General features: G+C 40.4%; 1 protein-coding gene across 15 annotated transcripts in view; it reads left to right on the forward strand.

Annotated features, from left to right (window-relative positions):
* Positions 1-21,527, forward strand: part of BAZ2B (bromodomain adjacent to zinc finger domain 2B) — a 127,259-nt gene that overhangs the window by 56,333 nt on the left and 49,399 nt on the right. For all 15 annotated transcript variants that reach the window (XM_054177310.1, XM_054177259.1, XM_054177325.1 and 12 more), the window contains 4 exons: positions 5,447-5,602; positions 9,949-10,110; positions 11,644-11,837; positions 20,163-20,366. In XM_054177310.1, the coding sequence (XP_054033285.1) occupies positions 5,449-5,602; positions 9,949-10,110; positions 11,644-11,837; positions 20,163-20,366 (714 nt within the window). In that variant the 5' untranslated portion in view covers positions 5,447-5,448. The remainder of the gene's footprint in view (positions 1-5,446; positions 5,603-9,948; positions 10,111-11,643; positions 11,838-20,162; positions 20,367-21,527) is intronic.

The following is a 21,527-nucleotide window of genomic DNA, read 5'->3' on the forward strand; positions in this document are numbered from 1 at the left end:
TCCTGAGGCTATTTAAGATGGCCATTGCATGTTACCAAATGGTGGAATGGAGACTTACTCAGTTCTGTTTCCATTGCCAGTCCTGACTGAGTTACTCTAAGCTTAAAAGGCTTTGGTCTGCATTTAAGTGGCTTTCAGCAAGTCTCCTTTTGTGGGTAAAGACTGTTAAGAGAAAAAAAAAGTGTGGAATTGTGATGTGGTATGTATTTATGATTTTGTCTATATTCACTGCTGTAGATTCTGATGCACTTAAACAGTGAGTTGTTACACCTGAATCTGGCCTGGTGACAGAAGTGGGGGGACTATAAAGGGCTTAGAGGATAATGCAGGAGCATACGGTGTGCCTTGCACAGGGTTAACTGACAGTAGTATATGAAAGCTACTTGTGGAGAGAAATGTCTTTGTAGTTATTTGCAGTATTATACCTGTGAAATACAAGCCAATCTGGCTGTTGATTTACCAAAAGAAGTTTTATTGTGGTGGTTTTTTTCCCCTCGGGAGTTTTGTGTAAAATGCTTAGATTACTGAAAGTGACATAATTACATTGAAGTTCTGCAAAACTTGGAATGTTTAGCACTTAACCTGGCCTTTAAGGCTGCTTGTACAGCATTTGGGACATGTAAAGTGAATCTCATTAATTTTATTGACACTTCTATTTGAGCTTAAAAATCTCAGATGTCAGAAACACTGCAGCAGCAGTAGACTGTTAGTCTAGTCACAGGTAGTCTGTGGCCAGGCCTTGTGACTAGAGCGGGGAGGAGCACTGGCAGCCTTCTGTGTCCGTAGCTTGTCTGTGAAGAATTGTATTTGTTCCTTTGAGTGCTACACTTCCTTCTCTCTAAGGTTTTGGTCCTGTTTATATAGTGTATTTTTGGGGCCATACCAGTGCTTTTGCACCCATTCCTCCTTGTGACATGGTGGCGCTGAGCCCGTGGGTGCCACGTGGCCTGCTGGGTCACCCTCGGGCCAATGCCCGTGTTCCGTGTTTACCATGTGCTGACCTTTTTGAACTCTGCCTCACTTTGAAGGAGGAGAGTTAGATGTTAAGTTTTACTTCAGAAAGTGAGGCTGTGTTTCAGATTTCTGATGAACCCTGCTGTGCTGGACTGTCTCTTCTGAGAGACTCTGATGTGCTTCCCTTCAGCAGCTGTAAGATCTTTGGATTAGAGGACTCATGTTGAGTAAAAAGTATTTGTGGACTGGCAATGTTATGATATAAAATACGATTGCTGTAAGGTGAGAGATCACCAAATGGTGTGGGACTCTTCTGCAGTTGCCTGTCAAAATAGTTATCACAGATTTCACTTGGTCATTGAAGATGACTGTATTTGTACCCCTGCACTTTGAACTTCTTCACTGTTAGAGGTAGTCATTGAACTAATGAAGTAGTGCATGGGAGTATAGAGGTTAAACTGGAAGCAATGCTACTCTTGGCAGTTTTTGAACACCCACTCTGTAGTGTCTCTTACATCCCAGCTGTCACTCATGGGATAGTATTATATCCATGGCAATGTCCTGTGAAAGAAGGTTTGGAGCATGGGCTTGATAGATAACGTAGTTTGAAGAAATTTTATCTTGTCAGATGTGAAAATTTGTTTTGTTGTTTCCTTTAATAAGACTTTAGTTACTTTTATTAGTTTTATTTTTATTAAACATGTATAATTCTCTTCTTCCCCCCCCCCTTCCTTTTTCTCTTTCCCAGAAAAGACATTTTCCTTGTGTCAAACTGCACATCCTTCCATTCTTTGTTCCTCCTCAGCGAGAGATTGTGTTCAGTTTTCATTGTGTTCTGTTGCATTCATAGTTGTTAATCACTATGGAAAATTCTGTGAAAATAACTGGAGTTTTGGGCAAAGCATGGAGAGTCACTAACAAAAATCACTACACCTGGTAAATACAAAACACATGGATTTTTGTCTCTTCTGGGTTTACTTACTGAATTTCTCTGTTACAAATATTAAGAGTTTGAAAAGCAGTCGTGATTTCCTCAGAAGTGTTGCCTGGCAAAATACACAAAAATGAAACAAATGTCTAATTTATACTTAAGGTTAAAAAGAATATGGATCTGCTGCAACTGCGTGGAGTTTTTAGTCACTGAACACATTAGGTCTACAGTGTAATTATTGCTGATCCTGACTAATGACTGTTTCGGGGATTATCTCTTTTGGAGTTAGCCATCTGCTGTGGTTGGAGTAATTAACTAAACATAATTAAGGGTTGACTTGGGTTGAAAGCAAAAGTATGTATGTCTCTAAGAAAAGAATATAATTTCTTCAGTTCAAAGTCATACAGAAATGCCAGTATTCAGGGTTTTTATTAATGACTTCAAACAAGCAGCTGAATTAAAGGTTGAAGATGCAGTCCCTCCAAAACCACCCCCTAGCTCCCCACAAACTAAAACAACAAGGGGAGGGAGAGGAAGGAGGGGAGCCTTAAAAGAGCAGTTTATTAGTGTTCTCCCAAGTCTTACTTGGTGCAGTATTACCGGTTCAAGCAGATGGCTGATGCTGGTTAAAAGCTTACAAATATAACTAAATTTACATTTTTCATTAAAAAAATGTATTGATTTACCAAGAGTAGCTTCTCATTTATGACACAAGCATGGGTTGCTTAGAGGAGGTTCTTAACTGTGCTTATCTTACAGAGTATATTAGATGGTAAAGACTCACTTTAATGTTGTGTTATTATACACAACATGACAGCATGTTTTTATTTTTTAATTTTTGGGTTTTTTTAAAAGAAATTCATGAATTCTGTGATGTTTTTGTCAGGAAACCTAAGTAAAATACAAAGTTTCCATCCTGAGTTTCAAATGCAGTGCATTAAAGCTTAGAAATAATTCCCCCTTTTACAAGTGATTAATAATACCCCTATGATGTGTTTATCATTTTCCATGTACACAGTAAATTAACTGTGGCCATAATTACCACAGTGCATACCAAAATACAACAAAACCATAGGTTGTTGTACAATGACTGCCTGTTGGCCACACTCAACTTCAGTCATTCATAGTCCTAAAATAATGTACATTGTTATATTCATTTATGTCTATTTCTTTATCTATATATACACTAAAGATAGTAAACCTTTTGTAGCAGGAAATGTTGCATCTGTTTGAAATGCTAAAGACTTTAATCTGTAGATACAGACCTAAATCATAATCTCATATGAAAAGGATTTCTATTAATTATTGCCCTTAGAAATACTCCAGAATCTAATGAATGTGGTGCACCATTAAAAGCCTACATTATATACAGTATTTTTCAGTGGCCTGCTTCCAGTGAGTAGCTGAATTGCATTCACAGGTTACTGCAAATCACAGAGGTGTTGTTTAACTGTGGATAAAAAAATGCTTAGTTGGAGAAAAGCATTTAGAAGTTCCAAACTAAAAATGTTAAATGTTTGATAATATTTTTTGCATCTGAAGAAAATATTTTTCATGATTTCTGCTATTGTGCTCAAGAAAAGGTTGGCAGCCCTCAAGATCAGTACAGCAGTTAATACTACTTTTTGTGCCATGCCAGTTTAACTAGTTGTGTTTTCAGTATTTGTAGGGGAAAAACAAACCCCAGTAATTCTCTTCTGCCTGCATAAAAATTGCACATGATCAATTGGGCTGTAAAAAAATGAAAGTATTTAAGCCTCTCAGTGCTCTTTTTCAGAGTGGCTCTTAGCAGTTTGTGTAAAGGGTAGGCGGTTCTACACGATATACTATACTTGCCTTTTTTGCACAATTTGCACTTGAGGGCATGCAGTAGCTTTTGTTCTGCTACTTGGCAAGTCTGGAGACCTGAACATAGAAAATGCTGCGCATAAAAATTATTAGCGATAAGAAGTTAATGATTTGGTTAAAACAGGCATGGTGTATCTCCCAGATATTTTGCTGTGACGCTCGCTTCTGTACTGCCCTTGGCTTTTTAAGGTTCATTTGCACTGACTGAGAGGAACCAAGGATGCCATGTCTTTGGGAGAAATAGATAACACCTTTTATGCTGACTTTTCAAATGGGTATTTGAAGAACTCATTATGTAGTATAAGTTTGGGTCGGAAGTGCTGTTTAACAGGTCAGTTCTCTGAACTGATTGATCAGAGTTTGGAAATATGTGACTGTCTCGTGTACTTGGTGTTGGGTTTACAAAGACTGGGAGTAAGGCGTTGCAGTTGTTGCTGGACTTAAGCTTAGTACTTGACCTTCCCATGGTTCCAGTGGCAGGTCTGAGGCAAGCTGTTTTCTCAGTAGCTGAAGGAGACTCCGGGACAGGAACTGGTTTCCTAGGGCCGTGCCTGTTATGAGTTAACTGTGCTTAGTCTTGTTGCTTATGTTCAATAATACAGGGACTCTGAAAAGATTTCTTCCCACAATATTTCTGCTCTGATCCTGACTCACCATCAGCTGCAGTTCTGGCAGATTCTGTCAGATAGTATCTTGACTCTGCTGCCATTATGCTTAGATTAGCTGCAGTTTTAAAATATTTAAGAAACTACTTAACAGTGAGTGTTTTTAATAATAATTTACTGTGTGTTTGTCTTAAAATGCTCCTTCTTGTTAAGTGAAATAATCCTGGTAACTTCTGATGCCACAAATATAAGAAACTTATTTTATGTGTTTGTCTTAAAATGCTCCTTCTTGTTAAGTGAAATAATCCTGGTAACTAATGATGCCACAAATATAAGAAACTTATTTTATATGAAAAGCTTATGAGGTAAAAGAAAGGTATCAACTTGTAGGAGTTCTTCTATTATCTCACCATACTTCCTGTGTCTTTCCCTAAATGAAGCCCCTAGTTAAACCTCTTTGTCATGTGTTACCTGTTTTACATGTCTCTAAAGCTGGGGTCTGTCAGGCAGCAGCAATGTCAGGGCTGCTGTGCAAGGTGGGACAAGCTGGCAGTTGAGGATAATGGAAGTAGGGCTTTTCCCAACCCTGACATAGTCTTGCAGGATCTGAACACTGTGCTAGCCACTCAGTGCAAACAAATTAAAGGAACCTGTCATGCCCAAGTTTCACCTGTTAGTCTGATCAGGTGTAGCAGAAGATGGGAGTTGATGCAGGCTTGGAGGGAAGCTATAACATGGGACCTAACCAGGATGTGTGAACTGCAGAGCTATGATCTGACTCAGACGAGGGCTCAATCTGCCAGACTGAGTTAAATGGAGCTTTGGAGCAGAGGGTGTGGGTAATGCTCTCAGGTGTGGCTGTTGGCATTCAAGATGAAATGTGATGTAGCTCTCAACAGGACTAGATAATTCCCTAATTGCTGCAGTTGTACTGGATTCCCTGAATGACTGGGTGCTGTTTGTGTGATGTAACTCTCATGTGAAGGCCTTGTAGAACTACTCAAGAATCAAGTGCAGCTCCTGAGATGTGGTCAGCACAGCATATTGTAGTCCCCTTGTGATTTCATTTCCTGCCATAGAAGACAGACATTTATCTTCTCTCTTACAGATATGGAGTCAGGAGAGAGGTTAACGTCATCGTCAGTCTCCTCTACTGCAGCTGCTTCGAATCCAGCATCTTCTGCTCCATCTGTAGCTTCAGCAGTATCGAAAGGTGGCCTTCCCACTGGAGCTGCATCACTGAGTTCCACAGTCAACACATGTGGTAAGAATGAGTCAGTTGCATATTGTGGTGTGAATTTAGTGTTTGGCAACACTGGGAATTATTATTGCAGGTCAAATATAATAAGGGGTCAGAGATGCATTGAAGAAAAGTGTTTGAGGTTCTTCTGTGGGACAGTGTTCATAACATGTGGGTATATTTTGCATAGTACTTGTTTACTGAAGGAGAGATTTTCACTTTGCAAAGCTGCCTCAGAAGCAGGAATTAAATTAAAAACTAAGCACACTAAAGCAAACTCTGTGCCACTTCCAGATTAAGGTCTAATAGTCAATTTACTGAATATGCGTCATGTTCTCTGCGCTCAAGCCCAACTCCTGCTGTATTTTTCTATCTAGAGCATTAGTTTCTTCTAATGGAACTTGAGACTGAAAAGGCAAATTTCAAAACGTTTTAGTCTTAGTCTTGATTAAAGGACAGCATCTTGGCTGGAACTGGAATATTGTGTGGAAGGTTTCTTTATGCAAGCATCTCATTTTTGTGAATGAAACTCGCACTTCAGCTGAATGATGCATATGTCGTCAACAGAACAAGAAATTGTAAATAACTCTTGCCTACTATTTCTTTGGAAATACCTTGTTCACTTTAGAGAACAAATAATAAGCATTCTTTTTGTTAGTCTGAGTACTGCTGAGTCTTGTAAGATACACAGCAGGTAGGAAGTTTTTCAGCTTGAATTCATGGTAATCCACCGCTTGGCTCTTGCAGTAGAGTTAGTAAGACTGCATTCTCCAAACTGAAAAAAATCTTCTGTCCTGATACCATGGATATTGATTGCACTACTGCAGCCTGTATTTGTTTGTGGCTTCCTTGGGAAGAAAAATAGAAACCACAACATAACTAGAATTCTGTGTAGACTGTTTATCTCAATTGCTGTAAAAGCAGCTCAAACTACAACACCTGTTCATAACAAACAACCACATGCTTTATTTTTCAGAACAGCTTAATTCCAAAAGACTTTTGTTTCTTACATTCGTTAACCCATGCCATTTTAAATGGTTCTCTGTGGTGGTTCCCAGAATGTGGTAAGAGTTCACTTACATATGGCTATAAACACACAGTCCCAGCCGGAGGATTTATGTGACTCATTTACCTCTCCTTGCTGCCTTTGCTTTGTGTATATGCAGAGTATGTGTTTGGTCTATAGCTAGGATATATATTTGGTCTAACAAAACACAGTAAGACCAAAGCAGATGAATAATGTATTAAAGATACTGAACTGTCAGGTTTGTAATTTAGAATGTCCAAGTAGTCCTATTTTCAACTTCTATTTAAAAGAAAAAAGTAATACTGCCTGATAAGTGCTAACCACTGATAGTAATTCCCAGTATTCAGGGGTTGTTTCCCTTTGATTTTTTTTTTCATGGTCAAATCTGTTGCCTGGCTGCATCTGGTCTTTTTAAGAACATAAATATTTCTCAAGGACACTTTGTATTTCTAAAAACAAGCTGGAATGTAGTTTACTATCAGTAGTGTCACATCAGTTTTATTTATGAGTGTCCATTTCTCTACCTGACACAGTACACGATGGTTTCTGTTGCACCCCTCTGAAAAGGTATACGCTGTCCTAGGGAGACTTCACAGAAGTATTTATGCTGTCAACCAGCCAAACGCTGTTTTCCCACGAATGACCTGTGGCTGGATCAGCAGTTCCAGAGTCAAGACTTTCTTGAATTTTCAAGATACTCTGCAGTCAGGCTAGATTGCTATCCTTGCACCCTAGCCTGTTCCTAAATTGAGGTATTGCTCACTTCTGTGATACTAAAAAATAATAATTCTGAATATGTCCACCTATCTCAATCTTCACATTTAAGGATGCTTTTCTCTAGCATCTAATAAAATTGTTTAAGAATGGACTTACTTAAGAGAAAGCAAAGGCAGCATTTTAAATCTATGCATTAGATCAGAGAGGTGCTTTTTATTCCAATTCATCTATTTATTTTCTTTGCAGCAATCAATAGTCTATTAAGCAGTCTCGCAATAAACTTGATTACATACCCTGTCAGGTCCCCACGCTGCCTGGAGAGTTAGGGCTGGGAGTCTTTATGCTTTGCCTGAGAGACTACACTACAGATGAATTATGTTGGCATGTTCCCAGGTCAAATAGACAAAGCACCTGTATCAAAACCATTATGGAATATATCATATACAGTTAATTTAATTGGTTAATACAGCCCTAGTTCCTGAATAATTGAAGCACTCCAGTCAAGTACTCGGATACATTACTTGCTTCCTTGTTCACCCATTGCTGAAAATAGGAAGGCGTGTTGGAAAAGAAGCACCAAGCACCTCATAGTTCTTAGATTAAAGCAAGTGTCATTGAGAGCTGTCATGGGATTGATACTCTGAAAAATACAGCTTAGTAGGTCAGTGCTCTGTGTTCCACCTATTCTTACTCCTCAAAGTTAATCATCTGCAGTGTTTATGTTGGAATTATGTGTCAGCTTTCCCAGTAGTGTGCAGTTTTGTCAATCTCTTTTTAAAAGCTGCCATTTAAAAACATAAGAGGAGAAGAAAAGAAGAAAAGGAGAGGATGAAAACTAGTCCACAGCTACTTTCTCTTAACCCATGGTTTATGAAGGAAAGTTAAAGTTGGTGTCCTTGCAACTGTGTTCATGTTTGTTACCTCTGTACTTGCTTCTGTGAGAGCATATTCAGAGTTTATTAAAATGCTAATTTTGTTTGGTTTGAAGTGTTTTATTAAGGTAGCCAGTGCTTTGCTCTTCATTTAAATGAACAGACATTTTTGATATTTCCCTAATTAAACGAGGGGTTTTGTTTTCTTAAACCAATGATGTGAGTGGATGATTGCTACTTGTGTATATATAAACCATTTCCAGTCTTTTCCATCCTAAGCAGCTTTTTACACTGAGGGATGTTCACCAGCACCATGAAATTATGCCTATAGGTAGTTTGGAATCATGCATACAAGGAGTTAGGTGTTGGGAGGCGTGCAGAAGGCAGACTTTGCTAGCACTGTAGTAATTAAAGAGCAACACAGAAAGGAGGAAAATGCATAGTAATTTCTGTCACCCTAAGCAGTTCTCTAGATTTGCTGTGTAAGGTGGAATGCCCTTGGCATTGTTAGAAATACCATATTATTTGTGTGTTTCTGCTGGTTGATGCATTGCTGCTTTGTATTTTAAGGCATTGTTTACATATTTATTCCATTTTAGCTCTTTTGAAAGCCTTACATTGCCCCGTGAAGTTCAATGATATTAACAAAGGCATTCAGTTATCATTCCTCGTTACTAAGAGACCAGCATTGGTGCAATGTTTGTTGCCCTTTGGAGTAATGCTTGCAATCATTTATCTGTGTAGTGGTTAGTGAAATTTCAAAAGCTGTGCTCAAGAATATTTAACCTATTTGAAGCAAGTCAAGAATGTAACGAGTGCAGTTTAATACACAATCTTGTTATGCAGAGTGCATCTGCAGTAAGTTAGTAGCTTGAAGAGCAAACACTAAAATAGGAAAATGAAGGAAAAATTAGAATTAATTGCTAGACAGACTGTTGATGTTTTCATTAAATAAGAAGGATGAAGAATGTCATTATAATGTTCAGTTTGTTGCAAGGCTTTGCTTCCACTTGTCTTTTTTCTTCCCATGTTTCTAAATGCATGTTTGAAAACCGATGGCATCTCTTTTCTAGGCACATTAAATAATTGCTTGCATAGCACGCTGTTTTCTTAAAAGCTAATCATCAGTAATATAGTCTGAAGTCTCTTTTTTGGGGAGAGATGAAGAAAGTTGATAAACTTTACAAGCTCAAAGGATGTTTTAACTTGATCTTCCTTCAAAATGTTGTGAAACATCACAATTTGTTGTGGCTCATCAGCATCATTAAGAAATCACAACTGTGTGAGAGAGAGAAGCGAGTGTTGATACTGGCTTTTTGGAGGAAAAACTCCCAAAGGGTATTGTGATGTTCCCTGATTGAGCTGTGCAGCAGATGGTAACTAACATTTAGTATTACTAGTTGGGCATGGACATCAGTTGTGGAAGAAGGTAAATAAATGAGATTGCTTTGTTGTTTGGGGTTTTTTTGGGTTATGTTGTGTTGGTTTTTTTATGAATGTGATAATGCATTACCTGGAGTTAAAGACATTTAAACTGAGTTCAACAAAAGTAGGACTGAAATACATCATCTTTAAAGCTGAAGCGATAACTAAATACCCGCTATACACATCACCTGGAATGATTAGTGAAATGAAGTGCAAATCCATTCTTTTGGAGGAAAGCAAGCAAAGCTGCTCTAGATCATGCACATGCTTCCAGAAATATTGAATTATTGGAATGACTGAAGTTTGGTTTTGTTTCCTTTGTGGTACAGAATGGTGGCGAACGGTGGACACGCACTCTCGTCCCGGGGCAGCTTTTTTCCCACCACTGTTGGGAATTCCACCACTGTTTGCACCTCCTGCACAGAACCACGATTCTGCTTCATTTCACTCAAGAGCTACAGGAAAAAATAGTTGGAGCAGTACAGAAAAAGGTAATGGCTACAGTTGTAGAGGGAATAATCTTACTGAACTTCTGCAGATGTAGAATTTACCTCTCGCTGTTCTTCCCATTCCTAGACAGTTCTGTAAAAGTCGACTCTCTTAGCTAAGCATGAGGCATAGAAATGTGGGCTTACAGTAATGAAATACTCTTCCTGCTAACAGTTTTAAACCCACTTTTTCCTTAGATAGTTTGTACTGGGCTGAGGAGTAATGAAATGGTTTGGGTTTTTGAAGTTTGTGATTTGATGTAGGAGGCTTTCTGCTGTTCCTCTGCAGGTAGTTTTTGGGGGGGGGGGGACGGGGGGACGGACATGGAGGGGGATAGCAACAGCTACAGTGTTTCAATGGAGGTAGCCCAATGACATTACATGATTTTCTTGAATTTCAACTTAGTATTTTATGTAGTGGCACTGCACACTTCTTGAATAGATAAGATACATGTGTTTGATATAGGGTTTATTCAGCTTAGAGGAGAGGAGGCTGAAGGGATGAACCTGTTGCTGTCTGTGGCTTCCTCATGACAGGGAACAGAGTGGGAAGTGCTGGTCTTGTCTCTCTGATGTCCAATGACAGGATGCAAGGGGATGGTTTAATACTGCAGCAGTGGAGGCTCTCAGGATGTTAGGAAAATATTCACTAAGAGAGGATGAGCAGACTCATCAGGGAAGTGGGCATGGCCCCAAGCCTGTCCTGTGTTCAAGAAATGTTTGGACGGTGCTCTTAGATCTGTAGTTTAATGTCTAAGTTTTAATTTGTGGAGTCAGGATTTGGACTTGATCCTTGTGGATCCCTTCCAACTCACTGCATATTGTTCTGTGATTCTGTGGTGTACAAAAGAGCTTTTAAAAATTGTATTAATTTTGGTAGGTTTTAAGACCTGATGTATGTTTCAGAATCAGTCTGGTAATAATTGCAGGATTGCAGAGTAGCAATTTTGTGTGGCTAAAGATTGTTTGCTAGACAGCAGCAGTCTTCCTGAGAAATAAGTGAGCAAGTTTAAGTGTGGATGTTTCAAATAGCATTCCCACAATTTCCCCTCTACTTCATTGTACACGTGAAGTGTCTTGGATTCCATGTGCTTTTTCTCTGGAGCTGATTGATACTTCAAAAGTGTAAACAAATTTTTCTAAGTGTGTTATTCTGAATGTAAATATTTTGTCTTCTTTCTTCAAAATCCTATTTTTTTTTTGCCCCTGACTAAATCAAGGATAGGCCTTAAAAGGGTATGATTTCAGATTTTTTTCTTCTTCTTCTTACACAGCATTAAAAGTGTTTATCCTTTAACTCATGGATGCTCTGCATGTTCTAATTAAAATAACTCCACAAGCAAATCAAAGTGGCTTTTGGTTTGCCAGTTACCAGCATATGCTGGGAGTAACCCGTGAGTAATGTAGTATTTTGTTACGTGTTTATGGAAGCTGGATTAGTGTGGCAGCTGGATAGTGTGGCTGGAACATCTCAAAGAACATGGCTGCTACTTCAAATTCTTTTTAAGTGTCACTTTGTAAATCTGTTGTCTTAAGGTATAAATGGATCACTGAATGGGAACAGTACCACTGCAGTATCTGGTGTCAGCACATCTGTGTTATCCACGAGCATTGCAACATCTGCAGGACAAGCGAAGGCTATAACCTCAGGAGCAGGAGGCCGCAAATACAACCAGGAGCAGTGCAAAGTTCAGCTTTTGGACACTAGAGCTGACAAAATCAAAGACAAGGTAAATATGCAGAAAAGAATTTTAAGATTCAGACCAAAAAATGGCAGAGTTAAGTGTTCTGGTTGTGCACACAGCAGCATTTTAAAGTGTTCTCTCCCAGTACAAGATGGTTTGGGGTTTTCTTACTATTATTTATTAGAGCATGGTCTGTGCCCTCATCTCTCTGGTGGGGTTTTTTGTGTGTTGGGAATTTCTGTGTTTTGGTCTGGGCTTTTGGTTTGGTTTTGTAGGGGATGTTTATATTTGTTTGATGACTTGTTTAACAACTTAAAGCTACCATTAGCATTAACACCACAAGTTAATAGCAGCATGCAATAACTTATGTAATTATGAAGTATATTATTTTAACATCAATATTTGATAGTATGATATCATAGCATAAACATTTTTTGTTACTGTAATTACAACCTATTATAAACTGTTTCATGGTGTTTTAATGTAACTTAAAATACAGAAAGTTTCTGAGGCAAAATGAATTTTTTAGTAATCAAAAGAAAAATGGTTTTTGGAGAGTAATTACCTATGTATGAGGTAATTCCATGATTCTGTTAAAAACTTAGGCAGCCATTTGATATGAACAACATGAGCTCAGGGAGTTAGTAGACCTTCTTAAAGAGTGCTTGGGTCAGTACTTAGGAACTTGCTACTCTTGGAATCAAAACTACTTAGTCAAAACACAGGAAATGGAGTACTGGAAAATGGGTACTGTCAGCAGAGAAGCTAAGGGAGTTATTTCCTGCTGGCAGCCATCTAGGCTGAAATACTTTTATTTAAAAATATTTATTAATATTTTTGTGTTGTGAGTGGATTTGGCCTAATGTTTTCTTTTTTCTGTTGCTAGTCACTAGTGGTGTTACCAGTCACTAGTGGTGGCCCCCTGGGATCAGTGCTGGGCCCCATCCTGTTCAATATCTTTATTGATGATCTGGATGAGGGGATTGAGTCCATCATCAGTAGATTTGCAGATGACACCAAGTTGGGGGCAGGTGTTAATCTGTTAGAGGATAGGACATCTCTGCAGAGGGACCTTGCCAGGCTGGACAGATGGGCAGAGTCCAAGGGCATGAGATTGAACACATCTAAGTGCCAGGTTCTACACATTGGCCACAACAGCCCCATGCAGTGCTACAGGCTGGGGTCAGAGTGGCTGGAGAGCAGCCAGGCAGAAAGGGACCTGGGGGGACTGGTTGATAGTAGGCTGAAGATGAGCCAGCAGTGTGCCCAGGTGGCCAAGAAGGCCAATGGCATCCTGGCCTGTATCAGGAATAGTGAGGCCAGCAGGAGCAGGGAAGTCATTCTGCCCTGCACTCAGCACTGGTTAGGCCACGCCTTGAGTCTTGTGTCCAGTTCTGGGCCCCTCAGTTTAGGAAAGATTTTGAGTTGCTGGAAGGTGTCCAGAGAAGGGCAACAAAGCTGGGGAGGGCTTTGGAGCACAGCCCTGTGAGGAGAGGCTGAGGGAGCTGGGGTTGCTTAGCCTGGAGAAGAAGAGGCTCAGGGGAGACCTTATTGCCATCTACAACTACCTGAAAGGAGGCTGTAGCCAGGTGGGGGTTGGTCTCTTCTCCCAGGTAACCAGCACCAGGACAAGAGAACACAGTCTCAAGCTGCACCAGGGGAGGTTTAGGCTGGATGCTAGGAAGAAATTCTCCACAGAAGGAGTGATTGGGCATTGGAATGTGCTGCCCAGGGAGGTGGTGGAATCACCATCACTGGAGGTGTTTAAGAAGAGGCTGGATGAGGTGCTTGGTGCCATGGTTTAGTCGATTAGATGGTGTTGGGTGGTAGGTTGGACTCGGTGATCTCAAAGGTCTTTTCCAACTTGGTCTGTTCTATTCTATTCTATGCTGTGCTATTCTATACTTTACAAGCAAAACACACAGATAACTGTACATGAGAACTCCAAAATAAGATCAAGAGATTTGATTTTTAAAAGAAACTAAAACTCAAACAAACAAAATATTTTTGTTTCAGTATGTTAGAACAAAGACACAACTGAAAATGAAGGCACAGGAGTAAGTAGGGAGCTGGGGTTGTTTAGCCTGGGGGAGACTCAGGGGGACCATATCACACTCTACAACTACCTGAAGGGAAGCTGTAGGAAGTTGGGGGTCAGGCTCTTCTCCCCAGCAACTTGGGACAAGATGAGAGGGCATGGCCTGAAGCTGCATCAGAGGAGGTTTAGGTTGGGTATTAGGAAGCACTTCCTTACAGAAAGGGTAATAGGACACTGGAATGGACTGTCCAGGGGGGGATGGTGGAGTTGCTGTCTCTGGAAGTGTTTAAGGAAAGATTGGCTGTGGCACTTAGTGACATGGTTTAGTCGATGTGATGGTGTTAGGTCATAGGCTAGACTTGATGATCTCGGAGGTCTATTCCAGCCTCAGTAATTCTGTGAATAGGCAGATGGAGTATTTTGTGATGGTTTTGTATAAATGATACTATCTTTTAAGATTTCAAATCCATTTTCCTTTCTTCCTAAAGAGCATAGGTTATTTAAAAACATTTCATTTCTACTTCTCCAAATATTCCTTTCTTCAGGAATTTATTCTTTTAGTATTCATCTGGTAGTTCTTCAGTTGCAACCCTGGTTGTAATTTTCTTTTCAGCTTGGTATTAATAAAAACAAAAATTATATCATTGTGGTTTTCTTTTAAAGGAAAAGCTGATACCAAACTTGTTTTTCAGTTGGTGAAACTCTAAATTTACTTCTTGTGCAATGTTCTCTTCCTGGTTGAATGCTAATTCTGTTTTCCTACCATTTTATATCTTAGGGAATCCTGGAGTGCAGTCTGATAGCAAGTTGTATTACATGAGGTGTTGTTTTTTTCCTCCTGTAGTCTGTGGAAAAAACCCTTCTGAGTTAACATCTTTTTGTTAAAGGTTCTCATCCAGTTTCTTTAGTCTGAGGTGTGTATGTGGCCCTTCAGCGGGTGATCAGTGATAAACCTCAATCTGTCCAAAACAGGAGTTTAAAATTGTGCCAAATCCTCAGTCATCACTGTATATTTATGCTGTATCATGTTATGCCTGTTGAGCATAACAGTTTTAGTGAAGATAGATCTCATCGTGATGGTCTGATATACTATCCATAAAACACCTCTTGCATATAAAACTTGGTAACTGCATTACCTTGTAACTTGCTGTGTTAGTCACTGTCTTGATGACTTTAGCATGCTTTTAATTGTCTTCTTTCAAGCATGCTCTGTTTGTGGCCAAGATAGAACTGACTAAGCAGATTGCTTTCTAAATCATCATTCATCTGAATGTGCTGCTCTAGCCTCAAAGAACCATGAAACTGGCTGCACCTCTCTTGATGGCATTAGTGAATTCCTAGCATGAGGAAGATCAACAGGATTTTGACATTGGTAGAGCAACAGTCTTCAAGGGGGAAAAAAAGCATAAATGGTGAACTTGAGTCTCTTCTGGCTTGGAGAACGTCTCCTACCATTATAGGCAGCTGGTGAGATAGGAATCTTGGGTCTTTTACTTATCTGGATTCCAGAATTAGGCTCAGGACACTGACTTACTCTTCACTTTTAACATCTCTTTTAACAGGACACTCTTTACTTTTAACATCTCTTCTTGGCAACTAGCATATTGTATTTCCTTTATAAACTTCAGTGCTTTGAAATCATGACTGAAATATTTTTAATCACTTCAGTCACCTTTATATGGGACTATCTCACTGGGTCATTAAGGTCAGACTGCTTTTCTTATTGAATCTAGATTATAGCTTTCTGAGCAATGAATGCCTTCAATTAGCATAACCATCCAGCAGATTTGCTGAAGTCACTGAACCAAAATCAAATATGAAATTTACTTTAATTGAACCCACTCTTGCTTCTACTTTTATGACTGTGTTGTTGCCAGTAGAGGAGCTAGTCAGAGTTAAATCTGCGTGTAAAATACTACTCAGTAATAAATTTTTATTGAATATATTTCTTGAAGCCTTTTAGTGTTTTTTAAAAAACAATACCCTTTTTTATAGTCTATAAATATCTGCCTGTCTTGCCTGTGTCTTCAGAGTGCTCCTTTTTTTTTCTTTCTAGTGTATATCAAATAAAACAAAACTGCTGCTTACTCTTCAGCCTGCCTTTTTTTTTTTTTTCTTCTCTTCTGGACTATTTTATTTTGTGTCAGCAAGCTTTTAGAATTTCTTTCAAGTATTTTCTGTTGTTCCAAATGTCTATAGACTTATTTTTCTTTACAGTTATCTCCTTGTCCTTCTGGCTCACACAGTTTGATTTAGTCTCTGTCCAGTTTACTGGCAGCACCTTTTCCCCCCAATCCCCAGCCTCTTTATCACAGTATCACAGTATAACTAAGGTTGGAAGAGACCCCAAGGATCATCAAGTCCAACCTGTCTCGACAGACCTCACCACTAGACCATGGCACCAAGTGCCACGTCCAATCTCCCCTTGAACACCTCCAGGGACAGTGACTCCACCACCTCCCTGGGATGTCGTATGCTGGATTTGATAGAAACTTCTTCATCAAGATTAATCCTTTGATATCCACTAAAGGCACAAGTGTAAATTTTCCCTATCATTACCTTTTCTCTAAGCTATTAATTTGCCATCCTTTCTCATGGAATCCTACTAATCCAACTTCTCTGTATTGGTTTTACCTATGTCAAAAGATTCTATTTGCTTATGAAGTAAAAACTCCCTGGGAAGCAGTTGTGTTTCACAAGGTAGTTAGGTGACTGATTTGTTTTGAAGCATTTGCTTGCTTAAAAGTTCTACTAAATTGTATGGCAAAATTGGCTGTCCCATTTCTTACTCAAGGTAGTTGCTTGTGAATCAGACTTAGGTGTTGGATGTTGCTTGGCACTTGCTGCTCCTTTTTCACGGGAGTGTTCCTGACTGCTTTCTTGATATGGTAATTTTTTAATGTTCTTGTCTGCAGCATGAAGAGACAGTGGTAAGATTCAGCAGCTGAATTGTTTGTAAAGGGCAATGGGCAGCAAAAGTTTTAGTGTTGATGGCTGAAGTAAACACTGTCAACTGAGCAAGCCTGCTGACCGCTCCTGTCTTTCCATGTTGTTGCATGCATCTCTTCAGAAGCTGATGTTGCCAAGATTTATTTTAACACTGCAGATAAACTCGACAGTGCTGATTTTAGTAGTATTGTAGTGTTCTGAGTGTTTCCCTCACCACATACAGAGATTGAGAACCACAAAGAAGAAAAAAAAAGAATAGAGTCCAGGCATTGTTGATTTCACTGCTTCAGGTCATGTCTTCTCCTTCATTTTGATCTTGTCTTTCACAAGGAAACATTCTGCATCTGTGCCAAATGCTAGGCATGAAGAGACTTAAATATGATGTAAAGGGCAACAGCAATGAAACAAAGTACCTAGTGGCCCAGTTATTTAGATTTCTTAATTTTTTTGTCAGAATACATTCAAATAGTTGTCCCTCATTCATACTTTCAACTGACAAGTTTCTGAATTGATCAGTGAAACAGTAAATCCAAATAAGCACACTTAAATTCTTCAGATATCCCAACAGTACAGAATACAGAATTAACCATGTTGGGAAAGACCTTTGAGATCACCAAGTTCAACCAATCACCCAACACCATCTAATCAACTAAGAGCCTCATCCAGTCTCCAGTGATGGTGATTCCACCACCTCCCTGGGCAGCCCATTCCAATGGCAAATCACACTTTCTGTGAAGAATTTCTTCCTAACATCCAGCCTAAACCTCCCCTGGTGCAGCTTGAGGCTGTGTCCTCTTGTTCTGGTGCTGGTTACTTGGGAGAAGAGACCAACCCCCACCTGGCTACAACCTCCTTTCAGGGAGTTGTAGACAGCAATAAGGTCTCCCCTGAGCCTCTTTTTCTCCAGGCTAAGCAACCCCAGCTCCCTCAGCCTCTCCTCACAGGGCTGTGCTCCAAACCCCTCCCCAGCTTTGTTGCCCTTCTCTGGACACCTTCCAGCAACTCAACATCTTTCCTAAATGGAAGGGATAGTGAAGCAATGCTTGTGATAGCATGCAGAAAGTATGATGCAAAGTATTACTGTGTTCATCACAGGAACTGATAGAGAACCTAGTTCTTTTTTAAAAAAAAATACAGATACCAACCAGCTGACAAATAGATGAGACCTAATCCACCTACAGCTCCTGCTTTTCATAGCTTTTTCACAACATAAATTGAATCCCATTGCTGTGGTTTAGCTGCAGTGAGCAGCTCAACCCCACACAGCCACTTTCTCACTCCTCCCCAGTGTGATGGGGAAAGAACCAAAGGTCAAAACTGAGAAAACTTTGTGGGTTGACCTGAAAGCCATTTCTTCTGGCGTGCAAAAGCTGCATGTGCAGGCAAACCAAGAAATTCATTCACTGCTTCCCATCAACAGGCAGGTGTTCATCCTTCTCCAGGAAAGCGGGTCTTGAGAGTACCCATGTCTTAACTCTGAACGTCTTCCCCTTCCTTCCTTCTTCCCCCAGTTTTATTGCTGAGCATGATGTCCTATGGTCTGGAACATCCCTTGGGTCATTTGGCATCAACTGTCCCAGCTGTGTGCTCTCCCAGCTCTCTGTGTAGCCTCAGCCTGCTCGCCGGTGAAGCAGAATGAGGAGCAGAACAGCTGTTGGCGCTGTGCAAGTGCCGTTCAGGAGCAACCAACCTATTTCTGTAGCACCAACGCTCTTTTGGTCACTATCCAAAACATAGCACCATAGGAGCTACTATGAAGAAATGAGCTATCCCCATCCATAACCAGCAGACCCAGCTTAAATTTGCTTTGATGTTCTATTAATTGGTGTGGATTTCTTCTTCATACAACAAGGATCTTTGACTTAAAATTAGTCTTTAGCATCTTGTTTTAGAATCCATAAAAGCTAACTTGCCTTATCCATTGCACTTTGAAATCTGGTCTTGCAGTCTCCACATTTTGAGTTCCTGTATTTTTTTTTACACCTTATTGTGCATTCTTTTCTGCTGCTTGTTTAGTTTTCCTGTTCAGGTCTACAAATTTGCTCTTTCTGAGAGTTTGAATATAATATTTGTTCAAAATTTTCAGTGTATTTCAGACCATTTTTCAGAAGCAAATCCCAAAAGCAATTTGGTGAGAATATTCTCTTCAGTCTTCAAAATCTTATGATGCTGAACCTCACATACTGTGAAATTACAAGCAGTAATGCAGTTAGCATATGACTGAAATGTAAATGATAAATCCAATATGTGTCGTTCTTTCCATGTTAGTTAGCAATAAACCTTTGGTTTGAATTTTCCTGGAAGCACTACTTGCTGTGGAGGTTTGCTAGATCTAGGCCTAAATTTGATGTACTGGTTTGAAATGTAGTGATGCCAACCATTCTGCCCATGCACATCATCAGAACAATACCTTAGCTGAGCCTTGTGACCAGTTTTCCATCATCTTGTGAAGCGCTTCTTTAGCCTTCCGCAAAGACAGTCAGTTATGTTCAGAGGCTGCAGATCACATTAATCCATAGTTCAATCATCTAGTTCAACCCTTCTGCCAGTGCAGGCACACTGAGAAGAGCTCATTCCAATCTGATCTTTTCTAGACTAAAGAGCCCCAGGTCTCCCAACCTGTTCTCCTAAGAGATGCTGCAGTCCTCTTGCCATCCTCATGGCCTTCCATTGGACTCTCTCCAGTAGTTCCCTGCACTCCAGTAGTTCCCAACAGATCACAACCTTCTGTGCTCTGTCATTCATCCAGTTCTCAACCCACCTCACTATCTACTCACCTACCCCACACTTCCTAAGTTAGCCTATGATGGTTTTTGTTTGGTACAGTTCTGGGCCCCTCAGTTTAGGAAGGATGCTGACTTGCTGGAACGAGTCCAGAGAAGAGCAACAAAGTTGGTGAGGGGTTTGGAACACAAGCCCTACAAAGAGAGGCTGAGGGAGCTGGGGTTGCTTAGCCTGGAGAAGAGGAGACTCAGGGGTGACCTTGCTCTCTACAACTACCTGAAGGGAGGTTGTAGACAGACGGAGGTTGGTCTCTTCTCCCAGGCAGCCAGTACCAGAACAAGAGGACACAGTCTCAGGCTGCACCAGGGGAGGTTCAGGCTGGATGTTAGGAAAAAGTTCTATACATAGAGAGTGATTGCACATTGGAATGGGCTGCCTGGGGAGGTGGTGGAGTCACCATCATTGGAAGTTTCCAGGAGAAGACTTGATGGGGTGCTTGGTGCCGTGGGTTAGTTGTTTGTGTGGTGTTGGATTGGTTGATGGGTTGGATGCGATGATCTTGAAGGTCTCTTCCAACCTGGTTTATTCTATGTATTCTATGTAATATGGTGTAACAGATTAAAGCTAAACCATTAACAGAGTTTTCATCTTCCTGGTAGAAGCCAAGGAAAAAAGCTGTGGAGAGCTCTAGTAACACCGACAGTGATTCAGGCTCCTCTTCAGATACCTCAAGTGAAGGCATAAGTAGTAGTGACTCTGATGATCTAGAGGAGGATGAAGAGGAGGAGGACCAGAGTGCTGAAGAGAGTGAAGATGATGAATCTGATTCTGAAAATGAAGCACATCAGAAAACCAAGAACAAGGTATGGCACCGCGCTGTGCTGCTCCCAGCATTGTCGCTGAAAGTGGCCTGTGAGGTATTGCTCACCCTAGAACCAGTGAGCAATTAGTTAACTGCACAGTAATGAATGCTAAGAATGCTCTTTCTGGTTTTGCTTCAGGAATTTCTGAAGGTTTTTGGAGGTTTTTTTTGCTTCCTTTTTGTGTGTGCATTCGTGTGTTTTGCTGTTTTTATGGGCTAGATGTTTTAACAGGTGACAGACTGTTAATTTTTGTAATAAAATGGGAAATGCAAAGAAATTAAGTTCTGTGTATTGGAAATAAATATTTCTATGGGTATTGCTTTGGCAGCTGCTCTTGTCCTGGCAGAGTGGTTACTTTTCCTGGTAGCCATTAGAATGACAAGGTTAGACTAGAATAGAACAGAACAGAATAGAATAGACCGGGTTGGAAGAGACCTTCAAGATCATCACGTCCAACCCCTCAACCAATCCAACCCACCTAAACAACTAAACCATGGCATGAAGCACCCCATCAAGTCTCCTCCTGAACACCTCCAATGATGGTGACTCCACCACCTCCCCAGGCAGCCCATTCCAATGGGCAATCACTCTCTCTGTATAGAACTTCTTCCTAACATCCAGCCTAAACCTCCCCTGGCGCAGCCTGAGACTGTGTCCTGGTTGGAATCTTGGGTATATTGTTAGGTTTACTACTTGACACTGGTGAGGCCACACCTTAAGTACTGGGTTCAGTATTGGGCCCCTTACTCTAAGAAGGATGTTGAGTAGCTGGAGTGTGTCCAGAGAAGAGCAATGAAGCTGGTAAGGGCCTTGGGACACAAGTCTTATGAGGAATGGCTAGAGCAACTGGGGTGAAGAGGGAGAGTTCATCACCCTCTACAACTTCCTCAAAGGAGGTTGGAGCCAGGTGGGAAGTTGGTGTCTTCTCATATGTAACAAGTGACCAGACAAGAAGAAATGGCCTTAAGTTGTGCCAAGGGAGGTTCAGATTGGACATGAGGAAAAATGTCTTCACAGAAAGGATTCTCAGGCACTGTCACAGGCTGCCCAGGGAGGTGGTGGAGTCACTATCCCTGGAGGTATTTAGAAGATGCATGGATGTGGTGCTGAGGGACAGTGTTTAGTGGTAGTAGCTTAGCAGTAGTGGTGAGATTGCAAGCT

This window comes from Dryobates pubescens, chromosome 2, assembly GCF_014839835.1.
Source record: "Dryobates pubescens isolate bDryPub1 chromosome 2, bDryPub1.pri, whole genome shotgun sequence".
Classification (NCBI taxonomy): Eukaryota; Metazoa; Chordata; class Aves; order Piciformes; family Picidae; genus Dryobates; species Dryobates pubescens.